At 38.6% G+C, this 16,194-nt stretch overlaps 1 protein-coding gene across 1 annotated transcript in view; it reads left to right on the top strand.

The window, feature by feature from the left end:
- Window positions 1-16,194, top strand: part of COG6 (component of oligomeric golgi complex 6) — a 73,788-nt gene that overhangs the window by 16,482 nt on the left and 41,112 nt on the right. Inside the window, exons 6-11 of the mRNA XM_007521579.3 lie at window positions 451-533; window positions 878-948; window positions 3,095-3,188; window positions 10,534-10,662; window positions 10,741-10,832; window positions 14,929-14,993. Coding sequence (XP_007521641.1) covers window positions 451-533; window positions 878-948; window positions 3,095-3,188; window positions 10,534-10,662; window positions 10,741-10,832; window positions 14,929-14,993 — 534 coding nt within the window. The remainder of the gene's footprint in view (window positions 1-450; window positions 534-877; window positions 949-3,094; window positions 3,189-10,533; window positions 10,663-10,740; window positions 10,833-14,928; window positions 14,994-16,194) is intronic.

Here is a 16,194-nt window from a genome sequence, read left to right as displayed (position 1 = left end):
ATTGGATAACAACATCATAGACTTTCCAGGTGTAGCTTCCTACCTTTCTGTGTATATTTAAAGTCAGTGTGTGACATGGGAAGTAGATGAAGAGTTGATGATTTTCAGGCCTGAGGTCCCGAGTTCATTCCCCAGTGTTGCATGTGTTAAAGTGATGCTCTAGTTCTCTCTCTCTCTCTTTCACCTCTTCCCTTCGATTAAATTAAAAAAAAAAAAAAGAAAGAAAAGAAAACCACTGCATTCACCCCCAAGATTTAGAATCCTTAACTCTCAAAATGACCTTTCTGTTCATTCTTCCTACCCTTCTTGTCTCTTTTTCTCCATCACCATAAATTTCACTAAGACCAGGAGTTAGTTTTGTTGTTTTTGCCATTTGTTTACTCTAGTTATTTACATTCCACACATGAGTGAAATCTTCAGGTGATTAATGTCATAATCTTGGTTTAAAAGGATTTCTTCAAGGCCTTGGGGAGAGTAAAGCAAATTCATAATGATGTCAAAGTTCTCCTGCGTACAAACCAACAAACTGCAGGGTGAGTAAACCTCTTCAATTCATAATTTCATTGCTTCTCACATTTCCAAACTTTATTGAAAGATATTTTAAATTCTGCCTCAAACTATATGACATTATGTAAAATAGGAGCTTATTTTTTGTGTGTCATTGTATAAGTAGGGAGTTACAACTTAATGTGTTTAGAATGTAATAGCAGTTGGATAACTTACAGAACTAAAATGACAATCATAAAACATTGAAAATGTCTGCATAAAGTTATACTGTAACTAAATAATTCCATGATTAAAAAATAAGTGCTTATATGTAGCTATTGACTAAAAGCTAATGATCTTTTAAGTTTTTAGCTATATTTTGTTTTTTTAGTTTAGAAATTATGGAACAGATGGCTTTGCTTCAAGAAACATCTTATGAAAGACTTTACCGATGGGCTCAAAGTAAGTGATTTCTTTTAGGCAGTCTATATTCTTAAATATTTTCCTTTGATTTTTCAATGTCACATGATGTTATTTAGTATTATGTTTTTATCTTAGTACTAAAAGTATGTCTTTTATGAAACAAACTTTATATGTGAACATATTGCATTTCTTTAATGTAAGCATGTCAGAACTATACAGTGTTTAAACACAATGCACAATTAAGGGTGGGAGTAAGAAAATCAAGTTTTCTTGACATTGACTAGCTACCTCTGGCTATTTATGTTTCTTTATAGTAAATGGTGAATTGTAGAGGGCTATCTTGTCTACTCCAAGTGGTTTATTTGCTTTAATTTTGTGTTAAACTTTTCTGTTGAGTTGTTCACAATATTAAAGCCAAATATGTAATTTAAAAAGCTATATATATGATAGGACAGAACTAAACTGAGGGGAGGGGAAGGTACACAGAGAGAAAGATAGACACCTACAGACCTATTTCACTACTTGTAAAGTAACCCCCCTGCATAAGGGTCCCATAACTGGGACCCTTATGCAGGTCCTTGCACTTCATACTGTGTGCCCATAACCTAGTGTGCCACTGCCCAGCCCCTAAAGAAGGTGTTAATTAATTTGTTTTATATGAAAGAGAGAGGCAGAGAAGACTTTCATGTGAGAGAGAAGAGTAACCAGAGCACCACTCCAGGACATCTACTGCTAGGAATCAAACCCAGAACCTCAGGCATGCAAGTCCTGTGATTTCCCAGCACAGGATGATTTTATTTCATAGGTATGACTGACTGTTGGAAAGGAGTTAAGATTAAATCCAGTTAACCAGAATACTTGTACTATACTTAATTAACGTGTAAAGCTTAATTAACGGTTCCAGATACTTTCCCCTTTATATCTAAAAGCTGTTTCCTTGTTCTAACTGCCTTTTACAATACTTCCTGCTACTTGGAGTGGAGTATGCCTTTCTTTATATCCCTGTCTTATCTCAGTGAAAGAATAAAGTAGACGTTCCTGGGACTCCATGTCTACATTATTAAATAAAGTCATCATGGTGATTTTTTTTTCTCATCGCTGAGTCCTCATTTAGAAATCTTTATCCGGCATTCAGTAATTTACTCTAGATAACTTTGCATTTCATATGTGTATATCTTAGCTCTCCAGCTAGATTTTTCCCCCCTCAAATGCAAGGATATTTGATATTCAGCTTAGGGGCTTCAAAGTATGGGCTTTGGACTCCTGGAGGCCATGGAGTCACTTTAGGATATACTTTTCTCAGTCACTGAATGATAGAAAATTCACTACTCAGGTCTTTAAATACCAGGAAATTGGGAATTTCTGAACAAGTTCTAGATGCTTCACATTTTATGGATATGTAATATTTTATGGATAAAATTAGAATGGTAAAATACTGATATAGGGATTTTTAAACACTTTAAATGTATCTATTTTGAAATTACCACCTTGTTAACTCTGTATTAGTCATCCATATTAAAAGTTTTTGGCACACTATTTAAAGATTGCTCGCAAAGGAAGAATCAGGTAAAAAAAAATTTTTTTTTCACTTCCCTTCCTCCTTGGACATAGTCATATATATGTAACAGTTATTCAGTCAGCATATGTTCATCAATTGTGTTTTTAGGAAATGTAGTTTTTGGTAATAGTGAAAAGTCAGCTTGGAGTATACCAGAAAACATGTGTTCTTTAAAATTATGTTTAGTATTTGATTTTTTAAAAAATGTTTTTTTAATTATTCCCTTTTGTTGCCCTTGTTTTATTGTTGTAGTTATTATTGTTTTTGCTATTGATGTCGTCATTGTTAGATAGGACAGAGAGAAATGGAGAGAGGAGGGGAAGACAGAGAGGAGGAGAGAAAGATAGACACCTGCAGACCTGTTTCACCACCTGTGAAACGACTCCCCTGCAGTTGGGGAGCTGACGACTTGAACTGGGATCCTTATGCCGGTCCTTGCGCTTTGTGCCACCTGCACTTAACCTGCTGTGCTACCGCCCGACTCCCAAGTATTTGAGTTTTTGATACAGTTGGTGGCATATATATTACCCTTTTATTTATTTTTATAATTCAGTACTTGGTATAGAATTGAGTTCAGGTGATTGATGTTGATAACTTTAGTCTAACAAAGAGTTAATTATTTTTCAGGTGAATGCAGAGCACTGACACAAGAATCATGTGACATATCTCCAGTATTAACTCAGGCAATGGAAGCTTTGCAGGACAGGCCTATTTTATACAAGTAGGTACTAGGTGACTCCTTCCTAATTGAAAATTCCTACTTTGATTCTTTAATAATTCACTTTATACATAATTAATTTGTATAGTACTTACAATAATTTCCATTACTTTTATTTTTATCTCAGGCATCAATGACCCATCAGCTTATTGATGTATTACTTGCAGTAGAGTGTGTGGAGAGAAAAAAAAAACAGAAACAATGCTGTCTCTACCTAGGCTACTTACTTTTGCAGTGGCTAAAGGGCTTTTCTCCACTCTGTCATCTCATTGGCTGCTGTGAAATTTTAAGTAAAACTTAAATGCTAACTCTGCTCTGGAGAAAAGGATGTGAATTAAGAAACTGAGAAGAATCATTATTTTACAATAATAAAAAAGACATTTGAAATCAGGATTCCCATGAGCAGAATCCAAGAATCCAATTCAGATCTTTGAATCTGGTAGTTATGTTAGCCATGAAATACTAACACTAGGAGGCTGTGGTACAATTTGGATGCTCTAAAGAAGGATTTAGAAGTTAAGTGGAAAGGAAGGAAGATTTCAATACCAGCTTCTTCTTCTTCTAGCGTTTGCCAATACCAGCTGATTACTGTGAGATGAATGCTAAATAGAGGCAGTTGTCCTTTTCATTAAGCAATCCTTTTTTTTTTAAATTATTAGTGATCTAATAATGATTAACAAGATTAGAAGGTAAGATAGTGGGTACAGTTCCATATAGTTTCCACCACTAGAGTTCAGTCCCATTGCCTCCATTGGAAGGTTCCCTATTCTTAATCCCTCTGAAAATTCTTTATGGGGTGTAGAAGGTGGAAGGTCTGACTTAAGGCCTGTTGCATACCTGGCTTCTGTGGTTGCTTCTCCACTGGACATGGACTTTGGCAGGTTGACCTATATCCCCAGCTTGTTTCTGTCTTTCCTTAGTTGGGTAGGGCTCTGGAGAGGTGTGACTCCAGGACGCATTGGTGAGGTTGTCTACCCAAGAAAGTTAGGATGATGTTATGATATCATCTGCAACTTGGTGTCTTAATGGTGGTAAGACAAAGCAGGACAAATTGTTTAATAAACAGGAACCCAAAGGTATGAATAGAGCAGGTGAAACTAGGGATCTTCATGTGAGAAGAAGGTAGGAAGTCTATTTTAGGTATGTTTCAAGGGGTCCATGACTATTGTAATTTTTGCCTGAGCCTGATAGCTAACATGCAGATGGACTAAAGTATTATCTGAGAATATGGTATCAGAGTGAATCATAGAAAGCTGGATTAGGGCAGAGAATGGCCCCCAAATATGAGGAAAATATATAAATACCGTTAATTATAAACCCCATCGATATGACCTAGTTCCTATATCATATTTAACAAAGGAGTCTGTGTACCTGCTGAGTCCCTATCAGTTTGAGCTCGCAGTTCATGGTCTCAGGTAGGAACATTTTCTTAAATTGATTTAATTATGAAAGACAAGTACATTGGATAAGACTGTTACAATCCCACACAATTCCCACCACCAGAATTCTGCATCACATCCCCATCCATTGGAGCTTTCCTATTTTTTTTTTTAAATTTTTATTTATAAAAAGGAAACACTGGCAAAACCATAGGATAAGAGGTGTGCAACTCCACACAATTCCTACCACCAGGACTCCGTATCCCATCCCTTCCCCGATAGCTTTCCTATTCTTTTACCCTGTAGGAGTATGGACCCAAGGTCATTGTGGGATGCAGAAGGTGGAAGGTCTGGCTTCTGCAATTACTTCCCCGCTGAACATAGGCATTGACAGGTCGATCCATACTCCCAGCCTGTCTCTCTCTTTCCCTAGTGGGGTGAGGCTCTGGGGAAGTGGGGCTCTAGGACACATTGGTGGGGATGTCTGGTTGGCATCATGTTAGCATCTGGAACTTGATGGCTAAAAAGAGAGTTAACATATAAAGCCAAACAAGTTGTTGACTAATCATGAACCTAAAGGCTGGAATATTGCAGATGAAGATTTGGGGTTTACATTTTGAAGATAGCTAGTAGGCCTATTTTAGTTATATTCCAAAGGACCCATGACTGTACTAGTTTTTGCCTGAGCTTGACATCTGATATGCAGGTAGACCCAAGTTGTTGTCTGGGGAGATGATGTCATATGTAGGAAAAAGGCTAGAAAGCTGGATCAGGGAAGAAAGTAGTTCCCAAATATGGGAAAGATATATAAATATTGTTGACTAAACCTCATTGATTTGATCTGGGGCCCATATTCAGTTTAGGAGCCTATGTAACCTCTGCATCCCTGTAGGTCTGAGCTCACATTCTGTGGTCATGAGTACGTATGTTCCAGGCTGCCCTAATGTCAAGACCCATCTTCCTCAGGTGGTAGATAGAGTATGTTATCCAGCTTCCCTTCGGAGGATGGAACATTCTCTATAGTTGTTGATCTACATTGAGAGCAAGGTCCTATGGGGGCTCACAAAGGGATCCATTGTACTGTAGCTAGGAACATTTTAGGCTGCACCTATTTCAGGACCAATCTTTTTTGAGTGGAATAGTAGGTTGACCCAGCCTCCCTTCAGAGAGTTGGGCATTCCCTACCATTGTGGCTCTGTAGTGAAGATAAGGTCCTGGAGAAGCCCACACACAAGAGGGCTATTATGATGTTCCTGATGGAAGTGACCAGTGATGATGGAGAGAGGGATCTGTTAGAAGTGTAGAAGCGGGAGTTGTAGATAGATCAATTCAAAAACACTGACAGGTAGTTTAAGTAAGTTCATTTTCTTTCTTTTTTTAAAAAATATTTATTTTATTTATTTATTCCCTTTTTGTTGCCATTGTTGTTTTATTGTTGTAGTTATTATTATTGTTGTTGTCGTTGTTGGATAGGACAGAGAGAAATGGAGAGAGGAGGGGAAGACAGAGAGGAGGAGAGAAAGATAGACACCTGCAGACCTGCTTCACCGCCTGTGAAGCGACTCCCCTGCAGGTGGGGAGCTGGGTTTCGAACCGGAATCCTTATGCCGGTCCTTGTGCTTTGCGCCACCTGCTTAACCCACTGCGCTATGGCCCGACTCCCCGTAAGTTCATTTTCATGTGAAAATTCCAGGTATTTGTAAGGCTTTTTTTTTTTTTTTGACCTATTTTATATGAGAAACACAGACCACAGTGCCAGAAAATCAAACGTAGGGCCTCACATCTACAAGGAATGGGCTCTAACAATGAGCCAACTACATGCCCACCCAGTTTTATTCTTTAAATAAATTTTCCTTTGTCTCTTGAAAAAAAAAAAAGAAGTGTAGAAGCATCGGGAGTCAGGCACGCAAAGCACAAGGACCCGCTAAGGATCCTGTTTAGAGTCCCTGCCTCCCCACCTGCAGGGGGGGTCGCTTCATAGGCGGTGAAGCAGGTCTGCAAATGTCTATCTTTCTCTCCCCCCTCTGTCTTCACCTCCTCTCTCCATTTCTCTCGGTCCTATCCAACAATGATGACATCAATAACAACAACAATAATAACTACAACAACAATGAAAAACAACAAGGGCAACAAAAGGGAAAATAAATAAATAAAAAAATAAAAGAAGTCTAGAAGCATCATACCTATGTGGTTATCCAAGGATTTCCCAGCTAGAGCCTCAGATGATGGGGTGGCATGGTATTGACCAAAAAGGCCATCATTTAAGTGTGCCGGTCTCTTGCCCTTATCCAGCTTTTCTAGTCTATACTTTATCTGATAAGGTTAGACTTAAAGTGATTGGGGGAAGTCAAGTAGGGGATAGGAGAGGAGAATGTCTAGGCCTACGTAGTATATATTTGATTGGGTATTTTATGGTATCTTCTTTAGGTCTTGCTTGCTGCACTTATGGAGTCTAAGTCTATTTACTGTAGACTGTTGAGCACTTTTACTTTGAGGAATATATTTTCCCCTAACTTATGGATACATATGCACATGTACCGTATCCCTTAGGCTCTGGTCTATATATAGGTTCTGTAACTTACCATTAAGATAATTAAGATAATTTACCATTTGAAATGGACCCAGGGAGTCCCATGTGTTAGGAAAGGTCTTACTAGGTTATTTAAATTTAGGAAAAAATAAAATGATAGGAAAGCTAGCAGGGGAGGGAATGGGCTATGGAGTTCTGGTGGCAGGAATTGTGTGGAGTTGTATCCCTCTTATCCTATGGTCATGCCATTGTTTACATTTCATAAATAAAAACTTTAAAAAAATTAGGAAAAAAGCTTAAATCATCTATCATATAACCACTAGGTGGCACTATATACCTATAAGATTTTTTAATGTTCACAGTTCATTGTTATATCTAAATGTGTAAACATCATGTACAAGAAAAATGTCAATTATTGATGTCAGAGGTTTTTTTTGTTTGTTTGTTTTTTTGCTTCCAGGGTTATTTCTGGGGCAAATCCACTACTCCTGGAGGCTATTTTCTCCCTTTTTGATGCCCTTGTTGTAGTTGTATTGTCATAGCTGTTGTTGTTGGATAGGACAGAGAGAAAGGAGAGGATGGAAAGACAGAGGGGAAGAGAAAGATAGACACCTGCAGACCTGCTTCACCGCTTGCGAAGCGACCTCCCCTGCAGGTGGGGAGCCAGGGCCTCTATACCCGGCCCTTGAGCTTTGTGCCATTGTGCGCTTAGCCTGCTGCACTACTACCACTCAGCCCCCAAGTCATTATTTTTTTGTAGGTATATATAATTGGAATGTGCTAGTGAATTTTGATAGGTCAACTTAAGTAGTTTCAGAAATTCTATATAAATATAAATAAAAATTGATGTCTGCTTTGGTAAACCTTTAGATGTTAGTTGTTTATTAGAGAATGTAATAATTTATGGGGCCAACAAGATAGTTGGCCCAGGAATGTGCCTGCTTTGCAATACACTTAACCCAGGTTCAAGCCCCTGGAATACTACCTGGGAGGTGCTGAGGCTTTGGAGGAAGCTCTGCTGCTGCAGTGTGTCTATCTAGCTCTCAGAGAAAGTCAGCCTGGAGTAGTAAACAGGTGCCAGCCGTGACAAAAACCAGTCAGACAACAATGCAGTAAGATGTATAATGCTGATATTTCTTCATCCTTTTGGAATTCTTGGATAGGCTTTGTAACTATTTTTATCTTTTTGTTTATGCCTTCCCCCTACCCCCATCTTTTAGTTTGCTTTTTGTCCTCATCTTTTTTTTTTCTCTTCATTTTGTCAAAGCTATGCATAATAGAAACTAGGGACTTTTGGGAGTTGGGCGGTAGCGCAGTGGGTTAAGCGCAGGTGGCGCAAAGCCAAGTACCGGGATAAGGATCCTGGTTCAAGTCCCTGGCTCCCCACCTGCAGGGGAGTCGCTTCACAGGTGGTGAAGCAGGGCTGCAGGTGTCTGTCTTTCTCTCCCCCTCTTTGTGTTCCTTCTTCTCTCCATTTTTCTCTGTCCTATCCAACAACGATGACATCAATAACAACAACAATAACTACAATAACAATAAGAAAACAATAAGGGCAACAAAAGGGAATAAATAAATATAAAAAAATTAAAAAAAGAAACTGGGGACTTTTAATTTTAGCTTAAAACATCTTAGAATATTTATACAACTTTAACATTTACTTTTATAAAGCCACATTTTGCATTTTTTCCCTTTGTTGGAAGATAATCTGCTTTTGATCAAAGAGTTTTTTTCTGTCTCTTGAAAGATATATTTCATTTCTATAGCTATCATTAAGGATCCAGTGTACCTCATACTGTTCCTACTTAAAACCATATCTGTTATTTCCAGAGGATTAATATTGTAGTTTAGAATCCAGTGTTTTTCAGAGTTGAATATAACTTGTAATTATAGTAAACAGTTCTAGAAACAGAAGTCACATTGTTTATGCTAATTGTGGTTGGTTTGGTACTGAAGTGAAGGCTACTTTTAAGTGTCTCTAAAATTTGTAAATTGTGTCTTGTGGTAAGTAGTTATTGTATTTATTATAAGTACTCTTATAGAACTGGTTACTGTTTAAGAGAATGCATTCTTTAAACATTTATGATTTGAGAACATGAGGAGAAAATAGGAGAGGTTAACATCTTTGTTCTTACTTGGTTTAAAAGGTGGAAAGTGAATATAAGATGATGTAGCTTATTTTTATAGCTACATTTTTATCTTGATGTTAAGAATAGCACTGAAAACTTTTAATTGAAATAAATGTTGTGAACCAAGATCTAATTGGTAGGAGACAGTCCAATAAAAGATTCAAGTTCTAAAAATTTATGGCTACTGCCTACTTTAGTATATTTTTCCAGCTTTCATGTGTTTAATATATTTTTTAAGTCAGTGGCATAATAAAGTAGTGTATTCTACAATTCTTTGGAAACCTTTAGGAAGTTTTGCTTTTATTTATAAATTTCTTATTTATATTTTGTCTGGTCAGATGCAATTTAGGAATAAAAGTTAATAGGTCTAGAATCTGCTGACATTGGATTATGGAGAAAGAGTTTGCTTTCCTGAATACTTCCAAAATAACATGAATTTTTGGTAGTGCAGTGGATATAAGTGATGATGATGGTAATGGAATAACAACAAAGATTTTAGTAAAAGAAAGGACTATTCTTTAAAGCTTCTTACATATTTCACTCCAAGTTGGGCCATCCTTTTTTTCCTCCCCCGCTCTTCCCTCCTCTTCTTTTCCCTTCCCATTGTTTGTGTGTTTAGATTGATTTTTTTTTTTTCCTCCAGGGTTATCACTGGGGCTCAGTGCCTGTGAATCCACTCCTCCTGGAGGCCCCCCCTTTTTTCTTTTCTGTTGCCTTTTTATTCATCATTTTTATTATTGTTATTGCTGTCAATATTGTTGGATAGGACAGAGAGAAATGGAAAGAGGAGGGGAAGACAGAGGGGGAGAGAAAACTGGACACTTGCAGAACTGTTTCACCAACTGTGAAGCGATCCCCCTGCAGGTGGGGAGCCAGGGACTCAAACTGGGATCCCTATGCCAGTCCTTGAACTTTGCAGCATATGCGCTTAAGCCACTGCGCTACCACCTGGCCCCCTAGACCGAATTTTTATTCTGATAAAGTTTTTGTTTGAAAACAGTATTTCTGGAGAGTTTTTAAAAAATTTGGAAATCTCCTATGAATCCTTTGATATAGCCATTAAAAAGATGCATTTTTTTGGGACCAGGTGGTGGCGCACCTGGTTGAGTGCACATGTTACAGTGCACAAGGACTCAGGTTTGAGTCCCCAGTCCCCATGTGCAGGGCTAAGCTTTGCAAATGGTGAAGCAGGGCTGCAGTTGTCTCTCTGTCACTCTCCCTCTTGATTTCTGGCTGTCTCTATCCAATAAATAAAGATAATAAGAAAATAAAAGAAAAAAGAAATGATTTTCATGTAATTTGTTTTGTCTTAGGTACACCTTGGATGAATTTGGAACAGCCAGAAGAAGTACAGTTGTTCGTGGATTTATTGATGCCCTGACAAGAGGAGGTCCAGGAGGTACACCTAGACCCATAGAAATGCACTCTCACGACCCTTTGAGGTACAATAATCAGACAGTATTGGGGCATTTGATGTTCTTCTGAAAGAAATCCTCACCAGCATTTTATTATTTCATTAGATATGTGGGAGATATGTTGGCTTGGCTCCACCAAGCTACTGCTTCTGAAAAAGAGCACCTGGAAGCACTCTTAAAGCTTGTTACTACACAAGGTGGGTCTTCCTGTTGTTATCTTAACGCCTACATGTAGAAAATAAGCACAAGACTTCACTGATTATCCTCTTATAGCTATATTCTTCACGGAGAGACGGTACAATTCACACTTATTCGGCTAGTAGACTTTGTCTTTCAAAATTTTTCTTTTTTTTATTATTTATTTTATTTTTTATTTAAGAAAGGATTAATTAACAAAACCATAGGGTAAGAGGGGTACAACTCCACACAATTCCCACCACCCAATCTCCATATCCCCTCCCCTCCCCTGATAGCTTTCCCACTCTCTATCCCTCTGGGAGCATGGACCCAGGGTCATTGTGGGTTGCAGAAGGTAGAAGGTCTGGCTTCTGTAATTGCTTCCCCGCTGAACATGGGCGTTGACTGGTCGGTCCATACTCCCAGTCTGCCTCTCTCTTTCCCTAGTAGGGTGGATCTCTGGGGAAGCGGAGCTCCAGGACACATTGGTGGGGTCTTCAATCCAGGGAAGCTTGGCCAGCATCCTGATGGCATCTGGAACCTGGTGACTGAAAAGAGAGTTAACATACGAAGCCAAACAAATTGTTGAGCAATCATGGACACAAAGGTTGGAATAGTGGAGAGGAAGTGTTAGGGGGGTACTCACTGCAAATTCTAGTGTACTTCTGCTTTCAGGTATATATTTTGCAGTAGTTTACAGATACATGTGAACATATGCACTCTCTCACAGAAACTGGTATATATCTAGGTTATGGGACTTTGTTAGAAAGTGAACCACCTGTGATGAAATTAGAGTGTACTATGAAAGGAAAGGTCTCACCCGAGTAATGAAGCTGAAGGGTTGTCATTCTACACGTGAAGTCTCTGGACACAGTCTGAAGTGAAGCATGTTGAGGTGGCAATCGTTGTGTTGGTTAGGTTGTGATCGGCGGATGCAATATTATTTGATATGGATTGGGAGAAGCATACGGGAAAGTGGGCCCTATCCAAGGGTTCCAGGACTGGGGGAAGTAGGGGCTCTATAGTGGAGATGTGAGGTTCCTGCTGTCTTAGGGTTCCAAAAGACAATCGATAGTTAATGTTATCATCACGTTATTTGGTATTGGGTTAACTTTGAAAAGTCCTTTTGTTAGGGTTTGCTGTACAGTACCCAGTATCTTGTATATAGCTGTGCTATTGGATGCTTCTGATCTACTTGGTCTAGGCTTTTGAGAGAGTCCGCATATCAAATACACAGCCTATATATTAAAAAGATTCAGTTTGTGTTTTGAGAAACTTTGAGACATACAACTGATTTTCCCCCTCTTATTAATTAACTAGTGATTTATATGTCTACATTTTTCTAGGAGTGTACATAAACACCATTCCCACCACCAAAGGACTGTGACCCATCCCTCCCGCCCACTCCCACCCCCCACTGGCCCAGGAAGCTGCATGTCTACCCCTCACCACAGGGTTTTTACTTTGGTGCCCTACTTACAATTTGGTCAGTTCCTGCTTTTAGTTTCCCTTTCAGATCTTCTTAGTCAGCTTCTGTTGGTGAGTGGGATCATCCCATACTTATCTTTATCTTTCTGACTTAGCTCACTTAACATAATTCCTTCTAGCTCTGTCCAAGATGGGTCAGAGAAGGTGGGTTCATTGTTCTTGATAGCTGCATAGTATTCCATTGTGTATATATACCACAGCTTTCTCAGCCACTCATCTGTTGTTGGGCACCTGGGTTGCTTCCAGGTTTAGCTATTATGAATTGTGCTGCTATGAACATAGGAGTACACACCTCTTTTTGCTTGTTACTTTGCTTTGTTACTTTGTTTGTCTTAAAGCTTGTTACTACACAAGGTGGGTCTTCCTGTTGTTATCTTAACGCCTACATGTAGAAAATAATCACAAGACTTCACTGATTATCCTCTTATAGCCATATTCTTCATGGAGAGACGGTACAATTCACATTTATTCTGCTAGTAGACTTCGTCTTCCAAAATTTTTCTTTTGCCATACAACTGTCTGCATTTTTATAGTGGATCCGTTTTACCTTCCATGCCAAGTCTAGACTCTTCTCCTCTTTTAAGGCATATCACACATTCACTCAACCCTTTTAAGGATAAAAGGTGATGTTATCTTTACTTGACCTGTGAGTAAATCAGACTGAATTATGAATTACTTAGGGTTACTAATCTACTAATGATTTTATTTCCATTAATTCCTTCTTTTAATTTTCTACTTTAAAATTATTTTAACATTCTTGAATACTTGTGTGCTAAATGCACTTAAATTTTGGTCTTAATTTTAAGGAATAAAAATGACTAGTTTGAAGTTGCTAATATCTGTTGTTTACAGACTTTGAAAATCTTAGCTATGATTACTTTAAGATGCCTGTTTTAGAATGAAGGGATAGTGGGTAATTAAGATGTTCTGTTTCTGATAGTAAACAAAGAAGAATATTGTTATTGGTGTCTCATGATATTTGTATAGCTTCAAAGGAGAAACTATAAATTGGTAGCAGTAGTTACTCTCCTTATTTTAAATGTTGTTATTGAGATGAAAATCAGCATACTTGTTAGATTGTTACGAAGGTTGTACTTTTAAATTTGTCTTCTGTTAGCCTAATTATCCAGTTTAAGGAATGAATGTCTTATAACTAAAAGATTTTTTTGGTATATTTGAAAGTCAGTTTTTAAAGGATGAAATGGAAATGTCCAAGAGTTAAATAATATAGATTATTTTGTGGGAATGTCTTAATTCTTCTAAGCTTGTTTCTCCATCTGTAAAAATGAAGCCAGTTATAAGCACATAAATGTCTAGTGCCTAGTACAGAGCTTGATAAGTAGTGTTTAATAAATACCAGTTTTTCCTTAAGGCTGCATGATGTGTTTTTCATCTTTATATCCTTAAGTTGTGTGCTCAGCACCACTACAAATAATAATACTTTTTACATTTATTCTTTGCATATATTTCAGCTTTCCCCCCTTTGATTCATGTTTCCTCCTCACAAAGATATGTTTATTGTAATAATCAGTTGTGAACTGGATTAAGAGACTTAGATAATGTAATTAGTAATGTCTTAAAAATACTGAACTTAATATTTCGTGGTAATTTATTTTTTATTGCCACCTGGGTTATTGCTGGGGCTTGGTGCTTAAGGATGAGTCTACTGCTCCCAGATGACAATTTTTTTTTCTTTTCCTCTCCCCCCTCCCTCTCTCCCTCCCTCTCTCTCCTTTCTCTCCCTTCCCTTCCCTCCCCTCCCCTCTCTCCTCCCCTCCCCCTCTCCCCTCCCTTCCCTCCTCCCCTCCCCCCCTCCCCTCCCCTCCCCCCACCCCCTCCCCTCTCCTCCCCCTCTCCTCCCCCTTCCCTTCCCTTCCCCTCCCCTCCCCCTCCTCTCCCCTCCCCCTCTCCTCCCCCTTCCCTTCCCCTCCCCTCCCCCTCCCCTCCCCCACTCCTCCCCCTTTCCTTCCCCTCCCCCTCCTTCCCCTTCCCTTCCCCTCCCCCTCCTTCCCCCTCCCCCTCCCCTCCCCCCTCCCCTCCCCCCTTTACCTCCCCCCCTCCCCTCCCTCCCCTCCCCTCCCCTCCCCTCCCCTCCCCTCCCCTCCCCTCCCCTCCCCTCCCCTCCCCTCCCCTCCCCTCCCCTCCCCTCCCCTCCCCTTCCCTTCCCTTCCCTTCCCTTCCCTTCCCTTCCCTTCCCTCCTCTTTCCTTTTCTTCCACACTCTCTCTCTTTCTCTCCTTCCATCTTTCTCCATCACTCACTCACTCACTCACTCACTCACTCACTCACTCACTCACTCACTCACTCCCTTTATCTATCTCTTTCTCCCCTAGATAGTACAAACAGAAACTGAGAGGGGAGAGGGATAGAGAGAAAAAGAGAGATAACTGCAAACCTGCTTCACTACTCATGAAGCTTCCCACCTACAGATGGGGAACAGCGGCTCAAACCTGGGTCCTTGCACATGAAAACCTGTGTAGTTAACCAGGCTCATCACTATCCGGCCCCCTATTTTGTGATAACTTTAAAATGTTTATTAGTATTTGTATGTGTTATAGTATTTTGTTTTTAACTTATGTGGAGCCAGGTCTAGTGTGGAAAAAAATTTGTATGTTAAAATTAACTATAGGTGTTGAAGAAAATATTCAAGAAGTTGTCGGACATATCACTGAAGGTGTGTGCAGGCCTCTAAAGGTAAAATATTTTGTTTTACTATATATTGTATAGTATTTGGATTAAATTCTTACCTTAATGACTGCAAGGAAACCGATAATAGTTTGAATTAAAGTTGTACCTTTGTTGAGTTAGCACATTAATGTAGTCTAATAAAATGCACTTTAAAACAGTGTCTATTTTCTTTTAAAGAAAATTTTAAATACTTAGTTTGCATATATTTACTTATTACCTTACCCATAATAATTTGCATTAATCAGTTGAGAAGTTCTATTAAGTTGAAATAACTTATCTATGAGATTTACTAAGAATAAATTTACTTGCTTCAAGGATAGTAGATTTTTTCTTTATCCATAGCAAAAAAAAAAAAATAGTACTGAATCTCAGGATATAACTATACTTAACTATCTATATATTTTTTGTTGTACAAGAAATAGAATTTGAAGTTAGACTTTCATAAGAAAACTCACCCTGCCACTTACTTGTATTGACTTGTTTGAATTACCTGACTCTTCTACACCTTAATTTGCTCATGTTGAGCTTGTATACAAAAATATCTACCATCAAAGGTTGTTGTTAGGTTTCTGTGAGAAAAATGTGTAGATGAGGTACTTAATTGCCAGCACCTACTTGATCTGAAGCAAGTATTATTTTTCTTTCTTTATTAATATTTATATAATATTTTATAATTATTGTTTGACTTCAATTTACTATTGAAATCCAGTGTGATTCTAATAATGAAATAATATAAAGTTGAAAAATAAGAAAACACAAAGCAGAACTTGAACTGGGTTTGGTAAATTGCACCAAAGTAGATTCTAGCCTAGTGGGGAGGGTCCAGGTCTTAGAACATGATGGCAGAGGAGGACCTAGATGGTGTTGAATTGTTATGTGGAAAACTGGGAACTGTTACACATGTACAAACTGCTGCATTTTACTGTTGACTATAAACTATCCCCCAATAAAGAAATAAAAAAAGAAATTCAATGTGGTTTAGATTATATTAATTAAGGAATATGAAGTATGGGAAGATTAGTGATGGGTGGGATTTAATTAGTAACAGATTTGTAATAGTTCATCTAGACACAGATTAAGTTAATATTGAAGTAGGGCCTGGGTAGTGACGCACCTGGCTAAGCACACAAGTTGCCTTGGGTAAGGATCTGGGTTTGAGCCCCTACGCCCCACCTGCAGGAGAGAAGCTTCACAAATTGTGAAGCAA

Source organism: Erinaceus europaeus, chromosome 7 (assembly GCF_950295315.1).
Source record: "Erinaceus europaeus chromosome 7, mEriEur2.1, whole genome shotgun sequence".
Taxonomy (NCBI): domain Eukaryota; kingdom Metazoa; phylum Chordata; class Mammalia; order Eulipotyphla; family Erinaceidae; genus Erinaceus; species Erinaceus europaeus.
This window is presented reverse-complemented; position numbering and strand designations above follow the sequence as displayed.